Below are 19,949 nucleotides of genomic sequence, written 5' to 3' on the forward strand. Positions count from 1 at the left end.
TATTGCAGATTCTTCTTTTCCTTTCCCGGTTCCTCTCTTCCTCCGATTCAAAATGGACGCCCCCCCCCCCCACTTCCCTGCGCTTCACCTGCCCCCTGTTCGCCTCACCTCACACACAAACACAGAAATAAACACAATGTTCTTGTGCCTTGTCCTTCCTCCACAGCTCAAACTCCATTTAAAAGTAAAGTCCTGAACCCTCCCAACACCAGGAGAGTGTCTGTCCGCCGACACCCCCTGGCCTCCTGTTCCTCCTCCCGTCACATTTGTCACGGCAGATCCAATTAGCAATAACAGCACTCGCCCTGGCAGAAAGGGTCCCGGGAAAGCAGTGCTGCCATTTTTATTGGTGTTTTTTCCACTAGACGTGTGGATGCGATGTTTCTAGGCTGCTGTGTCTCTCTGTCTGAATAATGGATTTGTGTCAAGATACAGAGCTGATCACTAAATATTTCCCAGCTTTTTTTTTTTGTCACTTCATAATTGAGTCATTCTCAACCAAATGTGTTCTTATGCTGGCTGTATCTCTTTTATGTGATGTATCCGAAGGCTTAACAGTTACCATGGGTCATTGGCTTCTCAGAATGTATCCGCATTATATATGAATCTAAACAGAGATTCATGACCCATGCCGAGAGCTGTTCGGAAAGGAATTCAATTATATGGCATCGCAGGGTGGGATGTAAGCTTCCATTTAGTCCTGTAATAAATGCATAAATATAAACGTCCAAAACATTTACATCGTAATTTATCCAATTTACAATAAAACCATTTACAACTCTTCTTACTCTGTTAAGTCGTAAGTAAACCGGAGGTGCTCGTCTGAGTTTGACTTGTAGAGAGGTCTCCTTGGCCCAGGACTGATTTGAAAAGACAAGCTGTTTATTGGCATACGGGACCTAGTTCTTGTGATTATCTGACCTTCACTGTAGCCCAGAACAGCTGGAGCCACATCGTAATGAATTGTAATGAATGTTGGGGTTTGAAACAGGGGGTCTGAGATGGGAATTTACCCAGAGTTCTCTGTTCCGTGTTGCAGCCGGGGAGGTGTGTGTGGCCGGCCATGACAGTGGGCCTGTGTTTGAGGAGCAGCCCTCCAGCCTGGTGTTCCCAGAAGGCCTCAGTGAGGAGAAGGTCACCTTAACCTGCCAGGCCCGAGCCAGCCCTGCTGCCACATACAGGTAACCATTGCTGGAGAAACCATAGAAGAAGCAGAAGAAGAGGAGGAGGAGGTGGTGTTTGGTCAAAGCAGTTTGGAGAAAAAAAAGATTATTTGAGCAAAAAGTAGTTGGTAGTTCCTGTAGTTAACTATTCCTAAAAATGACAGAGGAGTTTTTAACTACTACAACCACAAAGTAGTTGAACTATTATCAAACTACTGCAGAATCTAATTGAATTACTAGTTTAACTACTACAAGTAGTTAAGCTACTCCCCAACATTTCAGGTGATGTATGAAAGCACATACGTAGTTAATGTATAGTGCCTACATACTGTATACAGTATGTACCAATATATCTATATGCATATACATAAGTGTAAGTGTTTATGTGTAATGTTTTATAAGATTGAACGGCAGCAGTTGCTTCAAAATGCAGCAGCCAGAATTTTGACTGAGACTAGAAAGGGTACAGAAAGAGAGCTCATATAAGTTCAACCCTCTCATTTCCTGTGCCTTTTATAATTGATTTTAAGGTCCTTTAATTGGCTCTTAAAGCACAGATTGGCTCAGCACCAACACACATTTCTAATCTACTGCGAGGAGATACCGGCCAGAAGGCTCTCTTAGGTCATCCAAATCCAGCCAGCTCCGTGTCCCTCATGTCAATCACCAGAAAAACACTGGACAGCTTCTCATTTTCATGCTCCTACGCTATGGAACACCAGCCGATGGATATCGCGCCAACATAATGTCAACTACTGAACATGTTAAATGTAAGCAAAAGCAAATGTATTTGTTTTTGTATTTATTTTATTCTCAAAGCACTTTAGGCTGTTATTTGTATAAGGTGCAATACAAATAAGGATGATGATAATGATGATGATGATGTTGATGATGACTGTTATTATTATTATTATTATTATTATTATTATTATTATTATTATTATTATTATTATTGTTATTATTTTACTGGTCCATTCTTGAATATTCCTTGAAGCAGTTCAGTTTATGTACCTTGCTTAAGGGCACCCCAGATGAGAATCATTGACACAGCTTTTGAGTTGAAATCCCTGACCATTATATTACACTGTAGCCCTCATATGAAAGGAACTATGATATGTCTGCCCCTGGTATATTGTGCATGTCTTACTCCTACAATACGCCTACAATAACATGATGGTTATTGATTTCTCAGCATGACATCATCTGGCTGCTAAGCCATAAGCCTCATCCAGGGTGATGTAAAATGCCACTGTACAGATCCCACAGTCCTTTTCTGCACACGGGAGCCAGTGTGATAAATCATCCTTCTCTAGACTACCACAAAAGCACCCCGTCTGTGACACTCAGTGATAGTACACCTTGGGCAGCCATTGAGGAAATTGAGCTGAGGTGTGGGGGATATGCTTCCTAAATCTCATGCCCTTTTATTTCCTTCACAACGCACCCTGATGTGAAATGCAGTCGAAATCAATATCAATAAATCAGAACCACCACCCCTTCTCTTAATTTGCATATGGTTAACTCCGTTCATAAATCCTTCATAATATCACCTGCTCTCATTTAGTGGAAGGTGTCATTTGTGCCCATTTTCTGCAATTTATGCCAATGCTATGCTCGAAAGCTGTCTTTGTACCTGTTGAAAGTGATACAAACCAAAAGGCTCTTTACTGTAGACGTTGGTTCATTTTCTTTCGTTTTTTTACCTGTATTATTGTTGAGTACCTTACAAAAATGGCTGTCAACATTCAGATTCAACAACAACAGCAGGTTCAACAAGAAGTTCCTTTGATTGCCCTCTAAAGCATGAATCATCATCAAATCCAAATTCAGCCCTGGATTTCTTATCTCCCGGGTAATTAACTGAACAATTCGTGCTACTGATTGGCCAGACTGTCTCACACCTGACTCCCAGGTAAAGGGAAGGGGGAAGGTAGAAAACCAGCAGTTCTCGACTCGATGATCCCTGCACTGGAACTATAACCTCCATTACCAGTTTCCCAGCTCTGAACTCTGTCTCCCCCTACAGGTGGAGGGTGAACGGCACAGACGTGCTGGTGGAGGGGGAACCTCGGTACACCCTGGTGGCAGGGAACTTGGTGATCAGCAGCCCCCAAAGCGGCCGGGATGGGGGCTCCTACCAGTGCCTCGCCACCAACCGCTGTGGCACCATCATTAGCCGAGCCGCCAACCTCAAGTTCGGCTGTGAGTGCCAGGGCCAGGGGGGTAAACGAGTGTCTGGAGGAGAGGGGTGGGGGGAATGGTCCTGATGGTAAACCTTCATTTCATGGGCCTGAGAAGAATATAATGTTGTATAAGACTGCATATTGGACCTGCCAGCCCTGATGAGAGCATGTGGTGAACATTTGGGGGGGGGGGGGGGCTTTGGGTGCCAAAGCACCTGCCATATTGCCCCAAATGCCCAATGTACTCCTTTGATTAGATTTTTAAAAAATGACATTTCCATTATTATTGTTGCTGTCAGAAATTGTCATTCATTCATTTTAGTATTCGAATAATGGCTAATGGCAGGGATTTAACTGAAAGTAAATGACGATGTTTAGAAAATCCAAAATGGTCAATTCCAGTCATTTAGTAAATGCATTTTTTAATAGTTGCCATTACGCTGCTATGGGGTGGTGTAAGCCCAATGCCCTAGCCATTATATTCACTGAAACATGCTCCATCTCCTTAGCAATGCAATATTTATTTATTCATTTGTTTCGAAGCACGTATAAATGACAACAAAACAATTACGACTGTGTACTCTTCAGTTCAGCAATTTTACTGCTGCTGTGTCGTTCAAAGATCTCTCCAGTACTCTAACCTGCAGGATGCGGCGACTGTTTCTGACAGGCTTATTACAATTGCAACGTTTTATTTCTCCTTGTCTTATTGAAGATGAAGTTTTGCACCACAACAAACTTACACTTATTATTGCACTGGCCTCTCGAGTATTTTCGATTTGGACTTTTTGCAGAAAGCAAAATAATCACAAAACCAATGTTTTTGCACCACAAAATCCCATTTCTCAGTCCTTTTTACTAATTGTTATGACTTGCTTTTTTACTAATTTGCATGATTATCAAGTATAATTTATTATACATTTGAATAGATCTTACTTGGGCAGCACGGATGGTGCAGTGGGTAGCACTGCCGCCTCACAGCAAGGAGGTCATGGGTTTGAATCCCTGTCGGCCAGGGCCTCTCCGTGCGGAGTTTGCCTGTTCTCCCTGTGTATGCGTGGGTTTCCTCCGGGTACTCCGGTTTCCTTCCACAGTCCAAAGACATGCAGGTTAGGCTGATTGGAGAGTCTAAATTGCCCGTAGGTATGAGTGTGTGAGTGAATGGTGTGTGTGCCCTGCGATGGACTGGCGACCTGTCCAGGGTGTATTCCTGCCTTTCGCCCAATGTATGCTGGGATAGGCTCCAGCCCCCTGCGACCCTGTTCAGGATAAGCGGGTTAGGATAATGTATGTATGTATGTAGATCTTACTTTTTAGTGATTGAATCTGAGATATTATGAAAAATAAAAATGCATATTTCGCTTTAAAAAATCCAAAAGATAATTCAGGAGATGAATCACATTACTTAAAACCAAAAAGTCAAGGTAACCCATCATTGTTGTGCATCTGATGTGACTGCATTTGACTACAGCTGATGGTCCTGCCTTTGCCCCATAAAATTAATTTTTTTTTAAATCCAGACCTCCAGGAATTCTCCCCAGAAGAGAGGAGCCCACACACGGTGTATGAAGGAGCAGGAGTTACTCTTATCTGCCAGCCCCCTCCACACTACCCAGGTATGTACTTTCACCTGGAGAAGGAATCCTGTGCGTTATCTCTGGTACCTCTGTATATCCTCCTGAGATACAGAATAACAAAAAGTTTAAATACAGTATTTTAATATATTTACCTAATAATGTCTTGGATGATGACAAAAAAAAGCTGTTACATTGAATTTTAAAATATTTAATATTTAAAATATTCTTTATTTTATTTTTATTTAATGTCCCTTATATTTGAGGAAAATATGGTTCTTGAAATTAAGGAAAAGGAATATATGGCCTGTTACATGGGACAAACTTGAATTGGATTTGTAAGTTGCTGAGCATCAATTCAAGGATTTGTCTGTATATCAGTGGTTCCCAACCCTGTTCCTGGAGATCTACAGTCCTGTGGGTTCACAATCCAACCCTAATAAAGGACACCTCATTCAACAGCTAGAGATCTCATTGAGCTGCTAATTAGTAGAATGGAGTTGAAATGAAAACTGAAGGGATGGTAGATCTCCAGGAACAGGCTTGTAACCACTTGTAGTGAACCACTGCTGTATATGTTCTCTTCTTCTGTCCTTCAGCTCTGTCCTACCACTGGTTCCTCAATGACTTCCCGTTCTTTGTGAAGTCGGAGAAGGGCCGTAAGTTTGTCTCCCAGGTGACAGGGAACCTGTACATGGCCAGGGCAGAGGCCAACGACTCGGGAAACTACTTCTGCTTTACCAAAAGCCACATGGCGTCCACCACCAAGAGCGTCTTCAGCACTGCCAACCAGCTCATAGTGCAGCCTGACGGTTTGTGATTATCTACTCTGACACCCTTGACTGAAACAAGACCTGGCTCAAATACGTCATTGTTTTGGATTCAAATACTTTTCTCTGCTTGATTCATCTTGCCTGGAACAATTGAGCCAACCAAGAGTACAAGAAGGTGGGGACTACACTTTTTGTGAGTATTATCCAATATACCAGACAAGCTCAGTAAAGTGTAAAAGCCTGTAGCCTAGTGGTTAATTTACAATAAAATCCCATGAGCAAGGCCCTTAACCCAACATTGCTCCAGGATTGTCCCCTGCTTAGCGTAACTGGACAAAAGTGTTAGCTAAATAATGGAAATGGAATGTAGAAAAGAATCCAAAACAATTACATATTTGACCCCGGTCTGACTGAAACGTTGATGGCACATAGCAGACACTGATAATGTTAATGAAACTAATAACACTACAGGGCTGAGGATGGGCCTGAGATGTTGGCTCAGTCTGTTATGGCAGTGCTCCAGTGCATGGATGAGTTCCGCAGTCTGGTGCCGAATCCGGAATGTGCCAGTGCCAACCATGGCCGGCAGCCTCATTGGAGGAAGTACCTTTGGCGCTACCATCGTCTGCTCATTGAGAGAGGGTTTCAGCCACCCGGGACGATGATTTCTCATTGCCATTGTGAATCTGGCACCCACAGTTTGCCTGTCGAGCATGTCCTTGTCTTCCTCCATTAAGTAGCAGCGGTGGCATCTCGGATGAGCAGAGCTCATGCTTGTCTGAACTCTTCCATACTCAATTTTAAAATGAGAGGAATTGGTTCTATATGCAGAACTAGTGTCAACTTTCTGTATCTCTGACCAAAGCCTCTTTAAGAATAACCTGTTTATAGCTGATACTGTGATTAAGGCTACCAGATGTCAGGTTTTCAACTGATTTTCAAGTTATGTGTACAGGTTTGGTTTATACTAATTGGGTAAATTAGTAATTGATTGTAATTGATTTCAATTGAAAACATTTAGTTAACATTTAGTTCCGAGAGCTACCCCACTCTACCATTGGTCCAAATCTGTCTACCATTGGTCCAAATCTGCCACCAGTTGTCCAGTTTTGATTCATTATAAATCTACATAATCTCCTCCCCCCCCCCCCCCCCCCCCCCCTCCATTAGCCAATCCACGGAAGTCTGCTCCCAACATCAAAGTGAGGTTCCCCTCTGACACCTACGCTCTGGCTGGGCACAACACACAGCTGGAGTGCTTCGCTTACGGAAAGTGAGTCTAGTACCCTGTGTTTCTGCAGTATCTGCCTGCACTGCAAAGAGGTCTGTCTTAATATGTTTTAGGCTGTAAAGATCTTATTTTTCTTCTCACATGTACAAAATATTAGCTTGTTTTATGTCACTGTCTGCTTGATAAGTGAAATTTTATAACATATTGGCAACTCTTGAATCAATGAATCAATCTTGTAATTAATCAAACTTTCACCCCGTTGCAATATTTTTGTCTTATTTGACAAAAAACTTTTTTCAGTCTAAATTTAAGACTAAAATACAACTGAGATTGACTTTAGTTTTTTAGTTTTTGCAGTGTGATATACATATACGCGAAGCACCCTGTTGAAAATTCCAGCTAAGATCAGCTGGGCTTCTAAACTGGCTTAAGATTGGTTTAAGCTGTGTTTTTGACACTTCTGGCTGGTCATAACTGGTCTGTGGCCAGAGCTGGGTGAGATGGTAGAGGAAGGTGGTAGAGGAACTGATACAGCTGGCTGACCAGCCAGAAGTGTTGAAAACACAGTTTGTACCAAGCTAGAATTTTCAGCATGGTAGGCTGTATCTACAGTATGAAATTCTGTAGCGCAATGCAGAATCTCATGTCTATTTGATTTTATAAGCATTTCATGTCCCATTAATACTTACAAGGCACCCTACAGTTTGTCCCAGAAGATCATTTACAGGATGTTTTGATCCATGACATGTAAACACATAAATTTTTTCAGCGAACATTAAAGTTAATGCCCATTAGAAGTACAGATAGCAAAGAAGCCTTCGCATTCACAGATAGGCTAACTGAGGTCATCAGCGTTTCTAAAGTTACCATTCTGGAAATGTGTAATGGGAGCATCTGCCCTGGGCTGCTGTCCCGATAATGGGCCCGCCCTCGCCCGTCCTCACCTCACACGACCCCTCTCACCCTGCGCCAGTCCCGTGCCAGATATCCGCTGGAGAAAAGTAGATGGCGTGCTACCCTCCAAGGCAAACACCAGCAGCGACGGGCTGATCCTCAACCTGCCCGACCTGGGGTTCGAGGACGAGGGCACGTACGAGTGTGAGGCCCGAAACTCTGAAGGTCGCGACACCCACCAGGGCCGGATCAATGTGCAAGGTATCCCATTCCGCCGCCGAAAGCATCGCAAGCCAAGACGTTCATCAGCAGTACACAGTATGGTTTTGTGATAATGCATTTTCCTGAGGATTAACCCTGGTCGCAGTAGTTTTGGTGAATTTGTGCAATGCACCCACTTTATCTTACACTGCAGGCTCACTGGAACTCAATTTTTCTGTTCAGTGGAGGCTGGATTTCAGACAGTATAGAAGAAAATTGATGTCCCAGGACCATCAGCAAAATGATGTTTCACTGAATATATATAAACTATTTGAAATAAGTGTTAATATTCAGTGTTGCTGAGATACTATTGAGTCTTGAAAATAATCATTATGTTACACCTCATCAATCACCAAATTTGAAAGTGATGATGCTTGAAAAACAGGAAATTACTTTGACAACCTTTCTATGACCTTTGATAACTTTTATTATTTCCTTCAGAATGGGCTGGAAAACATAGATCTTGAGATTATTTTGTTAATGGAGTATCTGTAGGTAGGCTGATTTACTAGTTTAGTTTTTTGTTTTAAAAAATTACTGAAAATGTTCAATCAAATGTCAGAACCAGATAATCCTGTCAAATAAGTCATTGTTTCACATTCTTTTCTGTGCTCTATTGATCTTGCCTGGTGCATCCAAGCAAAGTAAGAGGACCAGAAGGTGTTTGCAGTTTTTTTAGAGTATTTCATAGGTTCCAATACACCAGACAAGCTCAGTAAAGCGTAGAAATCTATTTGAATCCAAAACAAATGCACATTCGACCCATCTCTGGTCAAAACAGTGATATCTGGATGGAAAGCTGTTCCCGAAAGCGTGGCACGCTTGCTGTGAAACGGGATAGCATCAGCGGTAAGATGACCCTGTGTATGACCTTGTCCCCATAGCCCAGCCGGAGTGGCTGCAGGTGATGAGCGACTCGGAGGTGGAGATCAGCTCTCAGCTGCGCTGGAGCTGCATGGCTGCAGGGAAGCCCCGGCCCTCCATCCGCTGGCTGCGCAACGGCCAGCCCCTCGCTTCCCAGGTATGGGTCTGAGTAGAGTCAGGTGTACTCTGTTGTGTTTGGAGTTCATACGTATGGAATGGTAGGTCTCCAGGAACAGGGTTGGGCAGCTATGCTCTAGCTGTTGAATGAGGTGTGCTCTGTTAGGTTTGGAGTTCAAACCTACAGGATGGTAGATCTCCAGGAACAGGGTTGGGCAGCTATGCTCTAGCTGTTGAATGAGGTGTGCTCTGTTGTGTTTGGAGTTCATACGTATGGAACGGTAGGTCTCCAGGGACAGGGTTGGGCAGCTATGCTCTAGCTGTTGAATGAGGTGTGCTCTGTTATGTTTGGAGTTCATACGTATGGAACGGTAGGTCTCCAGGAACAGGGTTGGGCAGCTATGCTTAGTTCACCATACTGAACCCGAAGTAAACCCTGATATTGTGGAATGTTCCTCTTAAAGAAATGTTGTAGGAATTGTGTGCACATTCTTCATACAACTATGCTCTTATGATTCATTTGTGAAAACTATTGCATATGGTAATCTCAAGGACCTTTATCAGTGTTCTATGTCTGTACTATAATTACTTAAATGTGGTTCATATTGAGAGATCTAGAATAAACAGTGTGCGATTACATTCCGTTTTATTTGTATTGTGCTTTTTGCTGTCGCAACTTGCAGGGGGGAGAAAAAATGGTCTGAATCCCCAAAAGGTGAACAATTGAGGAAAAAACACTCCCCATTGGGAAGAAAGACACTGAAAGAGTGGTCACAAAAAACTCCCCAGTGGGAAAGACATCTTGGGAGGAACTGAGTCAATATAGAGGGAGCCCATCCTCTGGCTGGCCTGGTGTAATAGTTAAGGCTGCTCTGTTTCATCATTAGTTTTGGACCACAGTGGAAAGGAGGCTATTGTAGGCTAGAGCCTTGGTCCCAGTTGTTGGGGTATCAAAGCGGATACCATTGTCTCAAAACAAAAGGCACATCCCCTTCCAAACCAGGGAGAAAAAATGTTAAAGGCATCATTTTTACAAATGTAATAAATTATGGAGTTTACATTTGAAGATACAGAATGGTGTCCTGAAATGCAGCACGCCCTGGATGGATGTGATATTTATGAGCTTTGATGATTCATACTTCGTCCTCTCTCTGTCAGGATCGAGTGGATATTGACAGCGGCCTGCTGAAGATCAGCAACCTGGCCCTGGAGGATTCTGGGATGTACCAGTGTGTGGCCGAGAACAAGCACGGCACCATCTACTCCAACGCAGAGCTGAGGGTGCAAGGTGAGAGGTCAGGGTCAAATTAAGCACTCTGATAGACATGGGGCGTCACTGTGCGGGCAATAGTGGAGCTGACTACCCTGGGCCTCAAGGTGGGTGGGTGGGGGTGGAGCGGCAGGGGGTGGCCTCAAAAAACCAGGACTAAAATGTGTGTTTTCAGCTGAGATGGATTATCTGTTTTATTTGTGTAGCGGTGTTTACAGAGATGCTGTCACAAAGAAGCTTTAGAGTAAAAATTCTAAAGAAAATACAAATGAGACGAGACGTGTGAGATGTGAGACGTCTAATTTAAGCACTGGGTCCATCAAACTGCTTTCAACGCCACCTCATTAAGCTTCCCAAATTCTAATGATTAAATAATAATTCTGAAATTTATTTTGCAAGGGGGACCTGACATGAAGCATAAAGTTACCAGACAAGACAGTTGACAAAATTTACAAACATCAAGTGGGAAATGAGACAGTCCTGTGACACTATTGAAAAAGTAGAGCAGAGATTAAAAGCAGGAGCAAACTTCAGGCACAGTGTTCTGAATCATATCAAGTACAGTTGAAATCAATTTGTCAGATTTAAGATTAATTTGTTGATTGTTCCAACTGTAAGGTGCAAAATATCTCTCTTGCTGTTCTCCCTTGGCCTCTCACACCTGTGTGCCTCCTCTCCTGCTTCTCCTCCTGCCAGTTTCTGTGGTGTTTATAGTACAGTTAGTAGTACAGTAGTACAGTTATTTAGCTGATGCTTTTACCCAAAGCGACTTATAGTTGATTTGACTAAGCACGGGCCAATCCCCCCCTGGAGCAATGTGGGGTTAAGGGCCCTGCTCAAGAGCCCAACAGCTGCACTGTCCTTGTTGTGGCTACACTGGGGCTTGAACCAACAACCATCCAGGTCCCAGTCAAGCACCTTAGCTGGGCTAAGTTTTGTCACACCCCGCTCACTCTCTCCTGTGCTCGGGCCCTTTCCATGGTCTCAGTCCAGGCTCCAGATTTCCGGCTGAACCCGGTGCGCAGGCTGGTCCCGGCAGCACGGGGGGGCCAGGTAATGATGGAGTGCCGCCCCAGAGCTGCCCCAAAACCAACCCTCTTCTGGAGCCGCGGGACAGAGCTGCTCACCAACAACAGCAGGTGAGACTCACACACCCCTGTGGACACCTGCACCATAGTGACAACACAGCAGTGGCCATGGGCGGTGTGGTGGAACAGAGGTTAGCACTGCTGCTTTGTAAGACGGAGCTTCTGTCATTCAGATCCTCCCTGTGTTTGTATGTTCTCCCTGTGTTCACATGGGTTTCCTCCTGGTACTCCTCCCACAGTCCTAAGTCAGGCTCCAGGGCTCACTTGCATAAGAGATTTCAATCTCAATGTGACTACTCTGGTGAAATAGGGGTTAAATAAAAATAATGGTTTAAAAAATATTGGTTTGGAACCTGGGCTCATTTTCAGGGTGTGGGTTTGGCTCCCAACTGGGGCACTGCCATATTACCCTTTAGCAAGGCACTTAATCCTGTGCACTTAATACTGAAAAACTGTTTCAGTAAAATATCCCAGGGTTTAAATGCTGAAATGTAATGAGGAGCACTTGAGCTTGGAGAGTCTCTGCAGGGTGAGAGTGAAACAGAATGGATCAAATCATGGATAAAATACTGTTAAATGCTACTGTGTGATGCAGGGCTGGGGGTGGCAACTGTTCACATGGTGAACAGACAGCAAAACTCAAAGAAAGGGTTGGCTTGAAGCCTTTTTTTTTTCAAAAAATAAAACTAAAGTTTAGTACGGGGCAAACTTGGAAGCCCAAAAGGAAGATCGTGAAAAAAGTGACAAAATAATTTAACCAAAATCTCCCATGCAGCAGTTTGCACCATCCAGCTTCCAAACCCTGATTCTTCCTCAACTAAAAACCTAGCCCTCTTCTATATCCCAATAATGAGGTAATTGGCCACAGCTATGGTGATTACAATTAATCACAGCTGTGGCCATACCTGTCTGTAGGGCCAGTGCTGCCACCTGGTGGACAGCACCTTACTGTTCCTCTCCTGGCGCCACAATGGTGACTTCCAGCTATGGATGTGGTGAGTTATACGTGATGTACAACATGTAATGTAATGTAATGTAATGATCCTTGCTTTGCTGTTTTACAGGGTGACGGTCACGTCAGATGGGAACCTCCTGATTACCAACATCAGCAGGGCAGACGAGGGGAAGTACACCTGCTTCGCCGAGAACTACCTGGGCAAGGCCAACAGCACCGGTCACCTGTCTGTGAGAGGTACAGCTCTCCCTTTAGCATGGTTAAACAGGTTAATCAGACATTAACATTACATTGAAAGTTCACATTCATTTTGTCAGCCAGTGCTAACCAATAGATCCAGAATAAATTCTACATATAATTCAATAAATACATTTTGTGAAAGTGAACATTTTAGTACATATTACAAAAAGCCAATGAGCCTCTAATACTATATTGTTCCCTGTTGAAGATTCCATTTTAAACCGGCCTAAGCTGTTTTTGACACTTCTAGTTGTTTTTTTGCTCATCGAGCAGCTCACCAGCCGGTAGTCAACTAGTCCACCAGTTTGGCCGCCAGCTTACTCTACCAGCTTAACCACAGACAGCCATGGCCGCTATGTCAAAAACTCATCTTTAACCATCTTAGAGTCCCAGTTGGTTTTAGCCAGCAAGGTTCTACTTGTACATATCATACACAGTTGTACTGAATTTGATGCTAAGTGCCCTGTGGAGAAACTCTCTCTACTTTCCTTCCAGATGCCACCAAGATCACGCTGGCACCCTCTAATGCTGACATCAACCAGGGTGAGTCTGTTACCCTGCAGTGCCATGCGTCCCATGACCCAACAATGGACCTGACCTTCACATGGTCTTTGAACGGAGTTCTCCTGGACCTTGAAGACACCAACGAACACTACCATCGCGCAGAGACCGTGAGTTTTCATCGCTGTCTCCGCAGAAGTGTGACCGCCCTCGTCGTTTTGCTACAGCTGCTAGAGCGAGACCCTGGTGTAACATCCAGTGATGACCAGCTTGAAATTACCAGCTAACAGCTGTTTCAAAACATAGCTTGAGCTGGTAAAACCATTTTGAGTATGGAGCTGGTCTCAACTGGTGAACCAGCTACCAGCTGTTTCAAATCCTAGCTTGAGCCGTTTTTCTTCAGCAGGGGAGCATACCTATTACAATGTTTCCGATAGTTCTGGGGGCTCAGAGCTAGTATTTCTCATTTTGTGTCCCTTCTGTTACTCTCTCATGTATCTTTGTGAAAATTGCTGTAAAATTGAAATTGAATTGAACAAGTGCTTTAACTACTGTACAGGGACAACACCCAAAGGTTTATGGTTGCTATAGCAACATGAAAACAATAATTATTAAAGATAATATATGCTGCCCTGTACGTTTTCACTCCAACCCAAACAAAGAGCAACAGTCAGAGATCTTGTTGAGCTGCTACATGGTCGAATCGGGTGTGCCAAATTAGGGCTGAAATGAAAACCTGCAGGATGGTAGATCTCCAGGGTTGGGCAGCCCTGGCTTAGCTGTGTAAGTGACAGGTTGTCCAGTAAAGTCCTGCATTCTGCTGTATGGCGGTTTGATTCCACCTCTCAGAAGGAGACCATTGGGGACCTGCTGATCGTGACTGCGCAGCTGACGCATGCAGGGACGTACGTCTGCACTGCGCAGACAGTGGTGGACAGCGCCTCCGCTTCTGCAAAACTCGTAGTCAGAGGTAAAGGTTTCAAGAGGGGTGGGGGGGCAATAAAATCTATTTACCCCCCTAAATAGTAACTAAGTTTGTCCATTGCCACTTATTCATCCACTGAGAAAACATGTGATATACTCTGGGTAAAACCATAATGGGTTGATGAATTAATTAAGTTTCTAGTTATTCTATTTTTATTTTTTATCATACTATGTTGATTTAGGTCAATTAAGCACTAGGTTCACTTTAGTGGTCAGAAAATGGGGTGTATTTTTTGGTTGAATGGCCATTTATTGTCATTATTATATTGTGTTATGTTTAATAAACATGCTAGTAACAGACTCTTCCTCTATCTCAGGTCCTCCGGGGCCACCAGGGGGCGTAGTTGTAAAGGATGTGAATGAGACGGCCGTGGAGCTGAGATGGAGTCGGGGCTATGACAATCACAGTCCCATCGGGAAGTACATCATTATGGGCCGCTCGCCCCTGGCAGGTCCCTGGAAAGAGATGAGAACAGGTGCGCGGCGTCGGAATGCCTCATCAGCGTTAGGGCATGGATATGTAATTCCACACTGGAGAATAATCACTGGAAAATACTGCAGCGAGTCTATGATAGGATATATCCGCAAGACTACAATGTTATAGGCATAGCTGAGCAGCTACCAGAATCAGGTGCCAAATCCGGTTCTCTGCCTGTCTGGTGCTTGTTGTTATAATATAAATTGTTGTTTGTTTGGTTAACATTCAACATACATTATTGATTATAAATGGGTCTCTGTGCCTTCATGGAGATAGCAGATTTTGACAGTATGAACACAGATTAGCTTGGTGGTTTTATAACCCCATTATTTAATGGAATTGTTCACAGTTTTGGCGGCACGGATGGTGCAGTAGGTAGCACTGCCGCCTCACAGCAAGGAGGTCCTGGGTTTGAATCCCCGTCGGCCGGGGCCTCTCTGTGTGGAGTTTGCATGTTCTCCCCGTGTCTGTGTGGGTTTCCTCCCACAGTCCAAAGACATGCAGGTTAGGCTGATTGGAGAGTCTAAATTGCCCATAGGTATGAGTGTGTGTGCCCTGCGATGGACTGGCGACCTGTCCAGGGTGTATTCCTGCCTTTCACCCAATGTATGCTGGGATAGGCTCCAGCCCCCTGTTCAGGATAAGCGGGTTCAGATAATGGATGGATGGATGGATGTTCACAGTTTTTTGACTAAACCAAGGCAGGGTAAAAATAATTTAGACATAAAAAGTTTGTGCAGTTGTTCTTTGCTGGATTTGAGACAGAGCTATGATGAGGAGAATTGGGACGAGTACAAGGGGGGGGGGGTTAATTACATTGTTTGACCCCTCTATCCGATCAGATCCTTCAAACATCGAGGGGAATGCAGAGTCGGCCCGTGTGATTGGTCTCTCGCCCTGGATGGACTACGAGTTCCAGGTCATTGCTAGCAACATCCTGGGCAGTGGAGAGCCGAGCATGGCCTCTCAGACCATCCGTACCGGCCAAGCAGGTCAGAGCAGCAGCGCTAATCTACAGCTGACCCCAGCATGACCATTTATATTATATTTGCCTCTAGATGTTCTTATTTCTTATCTGGAGGGGCTTACTCAACTTTTAGAATTCATTTTACATAATATCCAGTTATATAGCTGGATATGCACTCCAGCTTGTTAATGCAAATATTTAATTAGCCAATCGTATGGCAGCAACTAAATGCATAAAACCATGCAGACATGGTCAAGAGGTCCAGCTGTTTCCCAAACCAAATATGATCTAAGTGACTTTGCCTGTGGAATAATTGTTGGTGCCAGACAGGGTGGTTTGAGTATCTCAGAAACTGCTGTCCTCCTGGGATTTTCATACACAGTCTCTAGAGTTTGCAGGGAATGGTGCGAAAAACAAAAAAGCAGCAGCAATTCTGCAGGCAAAAACACCTTGTTCATGAGAGAGGTCAGAGGAGAAGGGCCAGACTGCTCAAAGCCGGCAGGAAGGTGACAATAACCACCCATTACAATAGTGGTATGCAGAAGAGCATCTCTTCAAACAAATGGATAGGCTACAACAGCAGAAGACCAATAAGTAAAAACATGTATCTAATAAATTCCTCACTGTGTGTATATACAGGATATTGATATTGTGTACTGATACAGTAGACACTGAAGTTATTCAGGTGAAATACCTTACTCAGGGGTACGTCAGTGTCTCAGGAATTCGCCATGTGATCTAGACTACCCTCAATGCAGAGAGCACCATTGCATTGAGGGTATTTGGGAATATTTTCCAGAAACTGCATCTGGGAATTCTTTTCAGAGATGCTGGAGTCCTGAGTTCATTAAATAGAATACATTCTACAGGCCACCTCTGGAGCAGTTGGCATTTGTAGAATGAGATTTACCTGTGGGGCAGCAGTGTCATTTAGGAAGAATGCATGTGATTGAATGATTGTGGAAGTAATCTCTGTGTCTGTGGACACACAGCCCCCTCTGTGGCCCCCAACGGACTCGGAGGAGGAGGAGGAGATCGAAATGAGCTCATCATCACCTGGACTGTGAGTGTGTGTATGAGTGTGTGTATGAGTATGTGTATGAGTGTGTGTATGTGTGTGTGTGTGTGTGTGTGTGTGAGTGTGTTTGTGTGTGTTTGTGTGTGTGTCTGTGTGTGTGTGTGTGTGTGTGTGTGTGTGTGTGTGTGTCTGTGTATAATACTGTAAACCTTGATATAGCTTCATGGTCTTATGTGTACTGTATGTTTATTTAATCAGGGGTACTATGCTTTCGTTACAATAACATTACATACGCATACTGTATATTCAACCATGTGTCTACAGCTAACTCAGTACCATTGGTGGATCAAATTTGCTGCCTCTGTTTGAACCATCTCCACCATGAATACACATGTCTGACTGTCAGCTAATAAAATGTCAGGTGTCACATCGCCTGCAAGCACAATGCAGAGCCTTAATATGATGTCATCAAAGGTTTTACAGCTAGCTGTGTTCCCTGTGTCTCTCCAGCCAATGGTGCGTGAGTACCAGAACGGAGATGGCTTTGGCTATATCCTGGCCTTCCGCAAGCAGAACTCGCCCACCTGGATGGTGGAGAAGGTGCCGAACGTTGAGTCCACGCGCTTTGTTTACCGAAACGAGAGCCTGTCCCCATACTGCCCCTTCGAGGTCAGGATCAAGGCCTACAACAGGAAGGGGGAGGGGCCTTTCAGCCAGGTGGCCTTGATCCACTCTGCTGAGGAAGGTGGGTTCTGAGCAGTGGCTTGTGGGTATGGGGAGCAGTGTGTTGTGGGTACGGGAGGCAGAGGCCTTTGGGAAAGGAGCTGTGGTTTGTGGGTAAGGAGCAGTGGCTTGTGGGTAAGGAGAGCAATAGCTTGTGGGTAAGAGGGCAGTGGTTTGTGGGTAAGGGGACCAGAAGCCTGTGGGTAAGGAGAGCAATGGCTTGTGGGTAAGAGAGCAGTGGGTTGTGGGTAAGGAGAGCAGCAGTCAGGGGCGAGTCTGCTGTATGAAGTAGCTCTGTAAATTGTGTAAATTGAGTGTGTTATCCGCAATAAGATCCGCACAGCCATTTGGGCCCTTGAGCAAGGCCCTTAACCCTGCATTGCCCCAGGGGAGGTCTGTCTCCTGCTTAGTCATGGGGCGACATGGCTCAGGCAGTAAGAGCAGTTGTCTGGCGGTTGGAGGGTTGCCGGTTCGATCCCCCATCCGGGCTGTGTCGAAGTGTCCCTGAGCAAGACTCCTAACCCCCAAATGCTCCTGACGAGCTGGTCAGTGCCTTGCATGGCAGCCAATCGCCGTTGGTGTGTGAGTGTGTGTATGAATGGGTGAATGAGAAACATCAATTGTACAGCGCTTTGGATAAAGGAGCTATATAAAAGCCAACCATTTACCATTTACCATTTAGTCTAATCAGCTGTAACCTTGCTCTGGAGCGTCTGCCAAATGGCATTAATGTAATGTAATGTAATGTAATGTAATGTAATGTTATAATAGCAGTAATACCACTCATAAAGCTCACCTGTAGGTTTAAACTACCCCACTAGAGGACAGTAACTTGCAAACACATGACTGTACAGTGGGTTTCAGCAGCTGAACCAGGCTCCATTTTGTTGCATCACCCCCCCCCCCCATATTTCCTCCCACCCCACAGAGCCGACCGTCGCCCCTCGAAAGGTCAACGCCACCGCCCTGACGGCCTTTGAAATCCAGGTGTCGTGGGACGCTGTGCCTCACCAGACCATCAGTGGCATCCTGCTTGGCTATGAGGTGAGGAAAGCTCCTTTAAAAAAGGACCCAAACACCCACTGGCCTCCAATCTCCCCTGTTGGCAGTTCAGTTATTCGTTGGCTGCAGTTTTACTCAAATTGAGTACCTTTCTCTTGTCCAGGGGTGCACTTCCAGACAGTTTGGCAGTGAGTTTGGCAGACCTGAGAATTAACATGAATGATTTTCTATTCCTAACAGTTATCAAAAGAGTATTTAACCAATACAAATGAATATGGGATGAAGTGCTTTTTGGCTGTATGTTCTATTCATTTGTATCGCTCTTTTGATAATGGTTTGGAAAAAAACTATGGTCTGCTCCTATGTAATCTGAAGTGTAAAAACAATCACAAACCTGTACATGCAATCAATAAATGTCCACTGTGTCTTCTTTCAGTGGAACAGCGCCTGTCTAATCTACCAGTTTATGAATTTATTAATGGTATGGCATGCCCTGTGAAATGTGCTAAAATGTTTTCCATCAGCATGTTCTCTGTTCAACCAGGGAGATAGCGCAAGCTAGCACCATAACCTGCGACTCAATCCTGTGTCATTCGGCCAAGAACTTTTGTACCATTGGCACCGGTCAATGAAACTGAATTCAGCTGATAACTGGGGGGGGGGGGGCAAAGTCCAGAGCAGTGAATATCAGACAGGTCAGAGAACAAGCACATACTGTATTGCCCCTGTGAAAATATTGATTAGTTTAATGTTTCATTAACTCCCTATAAGTATGAGCCTGTTTATTAGGATAAGGTTACCAAATTGTATTTAGTCTGTAAAATATATTGGTTACTTATTTTTATTCTCTTATAATAAACATATTTTATGACAATTATAATTACGAATGTGAAAGTGGAGTACGTGGAGTGGAGAAACTGATACTTGTTTGAGTAATTGTTGTGTAGTTTAATGGGAATGCTGAGAAAGGATAACAGTTTCGCTGATTACACAAAATGAAAGTAGAGGAAGGGGGGTGTTCGGCACAAAGTGCACCCCTAAAAGCGAAGGCTTGATGACATCAGCGAGCACTATGGCGAATCCCCCAGAATCCCGTGCTGTGCGTGGTTTCAGATCCGCTACTGGCGGCAGCCCTACAAGCAGGCGGCGGCGGACCGCGTACGCACGGCGGGACTGGAGCCGACCGCACGGGTCAGCGGCCTCCGGCCCAGCACGCTGTACCATGTGACCGTCCTGGCGTACAACAGCGCCGGCACCGGCCCGGCCTCCCCCCACACCTCCGTCACCACCAAGAAACCGCGTAAGAAACTATGTCTATGTCTCCGACGCTCTGTCTCTCCTGGAAGGCCCGCTCGGTTTCCCTCCCTCCGTTCCACCGCTTTCTCGCGCCTCACGGTCAGGTGACGCCAATGTTATCGGCAACGTTATCGCGGCCTCGCAATGCCGCTGTCGAGCATAAGATTAAAGAGTTTTGGTGAGCGCATCTGTCATATCTGCAGTCTCCCTGTATGTGGAATATCAGATAATACTCCATTTTGTCTTGCAGAGTAACCTAGCTTGTTCCTCGTTAAACCTGCCGACATTGCTTATTCATGTTGTGTTTTATGCTCCAGTTCTGTCGTTGTTACATTTCATTTTACATGACGTTCATTTAGCAGATGCT

At 44.6% G+C, this 19,949-nt stretch overlaps 1 protein-coding gene across 1 annotated transcript in view; it reads left to right on the top strand.

Annotated features, from left to right (window-relative positions):
* The window catches only part of cntn2 (contactin 2), a 41,686-nt gene that overhangs the window by 17,665 nt on the left and 4,072 nt on the right, over nucleotides 1-19,949 (top strand). Inside the window, exons 4-21 of the mRNA XM_061219544.1 lie at nucleotides 1,040-1,181; nucleotides 3,190-3,365; nucleotides 4,867-4,962; nucleotides 5,520-5,732; nucleotides 6,864-6,966; nucleotides 7,898-8,079; nucleotides 8,964-9,100; nucleotides 10,219-10,348; nucleotides 11,319-11,469; nucleotides 12,483-12,610; nucleotides 13,109-13,284; nucleotides 13,964-14,084; nucleotides 14,416-14,574; nucleotides 15,419-15,568; nucleotides 16,536-16,606; nucleotides 17,072-17,306; nucleotides 18,213-18,328; nucleotides 19,400-19,586. Of these exons, the coding sequence (XP_061075528.1) occupies nucleotides 1,040-1,181; nucleotides 3,190-3,365; nucleotides 4,867-4,962; nucleotides 5,520-5,732; nucleotides 6,864-6,966; nucleotides 7,898-8,079; nucleotides 8,964-9,100; nucleotides 10,219-10,348; nucleotides 11,319-11,469; nucleotides 12,483-12,610; nucleotides 13,109-13,284; nucleotides 13,964-14,084; nucleotides 14,416-14,574; nucleotides 15,419-15,568; nucleotides 16,536-16,606; nucleotides 17,072-17,306; nucleotides 18,213-18,328; nucleotides 19,400-19,586 (2,673 nt within the window). The remainder of the gene's footprint in view (nucleotides 1-1,039; nucleotides 1,182-3,189; nucleotides 3,366-4,866; nucleotides 4,963-5,519; nucleotides 5,733-6,863; nucleotides 6,967-7,897; nucleotides 8,080-8,963; nucleotides 9,101-10,218; nucleotides 10,349-11,318; nucleotides 11,470-12,482; nucleotides 12,611-13,108; nucleotides 13,285-13,963; nucleotides 14,085-14,415; nucleotides 14,575-15,418; nucleotides 15,569-16,535; nucleotides 16,607-17,071; nucleotides 17,307-18,212; nucleotides 18,329-19,399; nucleotides 19,587-19,949) is intronic.

This window comes from Conger conger, chromosome 14 (genome assembly GCF_963514075.1).
Source record: "Conger conger chromosome 14, fConCon1.1, whole genome shotgun sequence".
NCBI lineage: Eukaryota > Metazoa > Chordata > Actinopteri > Anguilliformes > Congridae > Conger > Conger conger.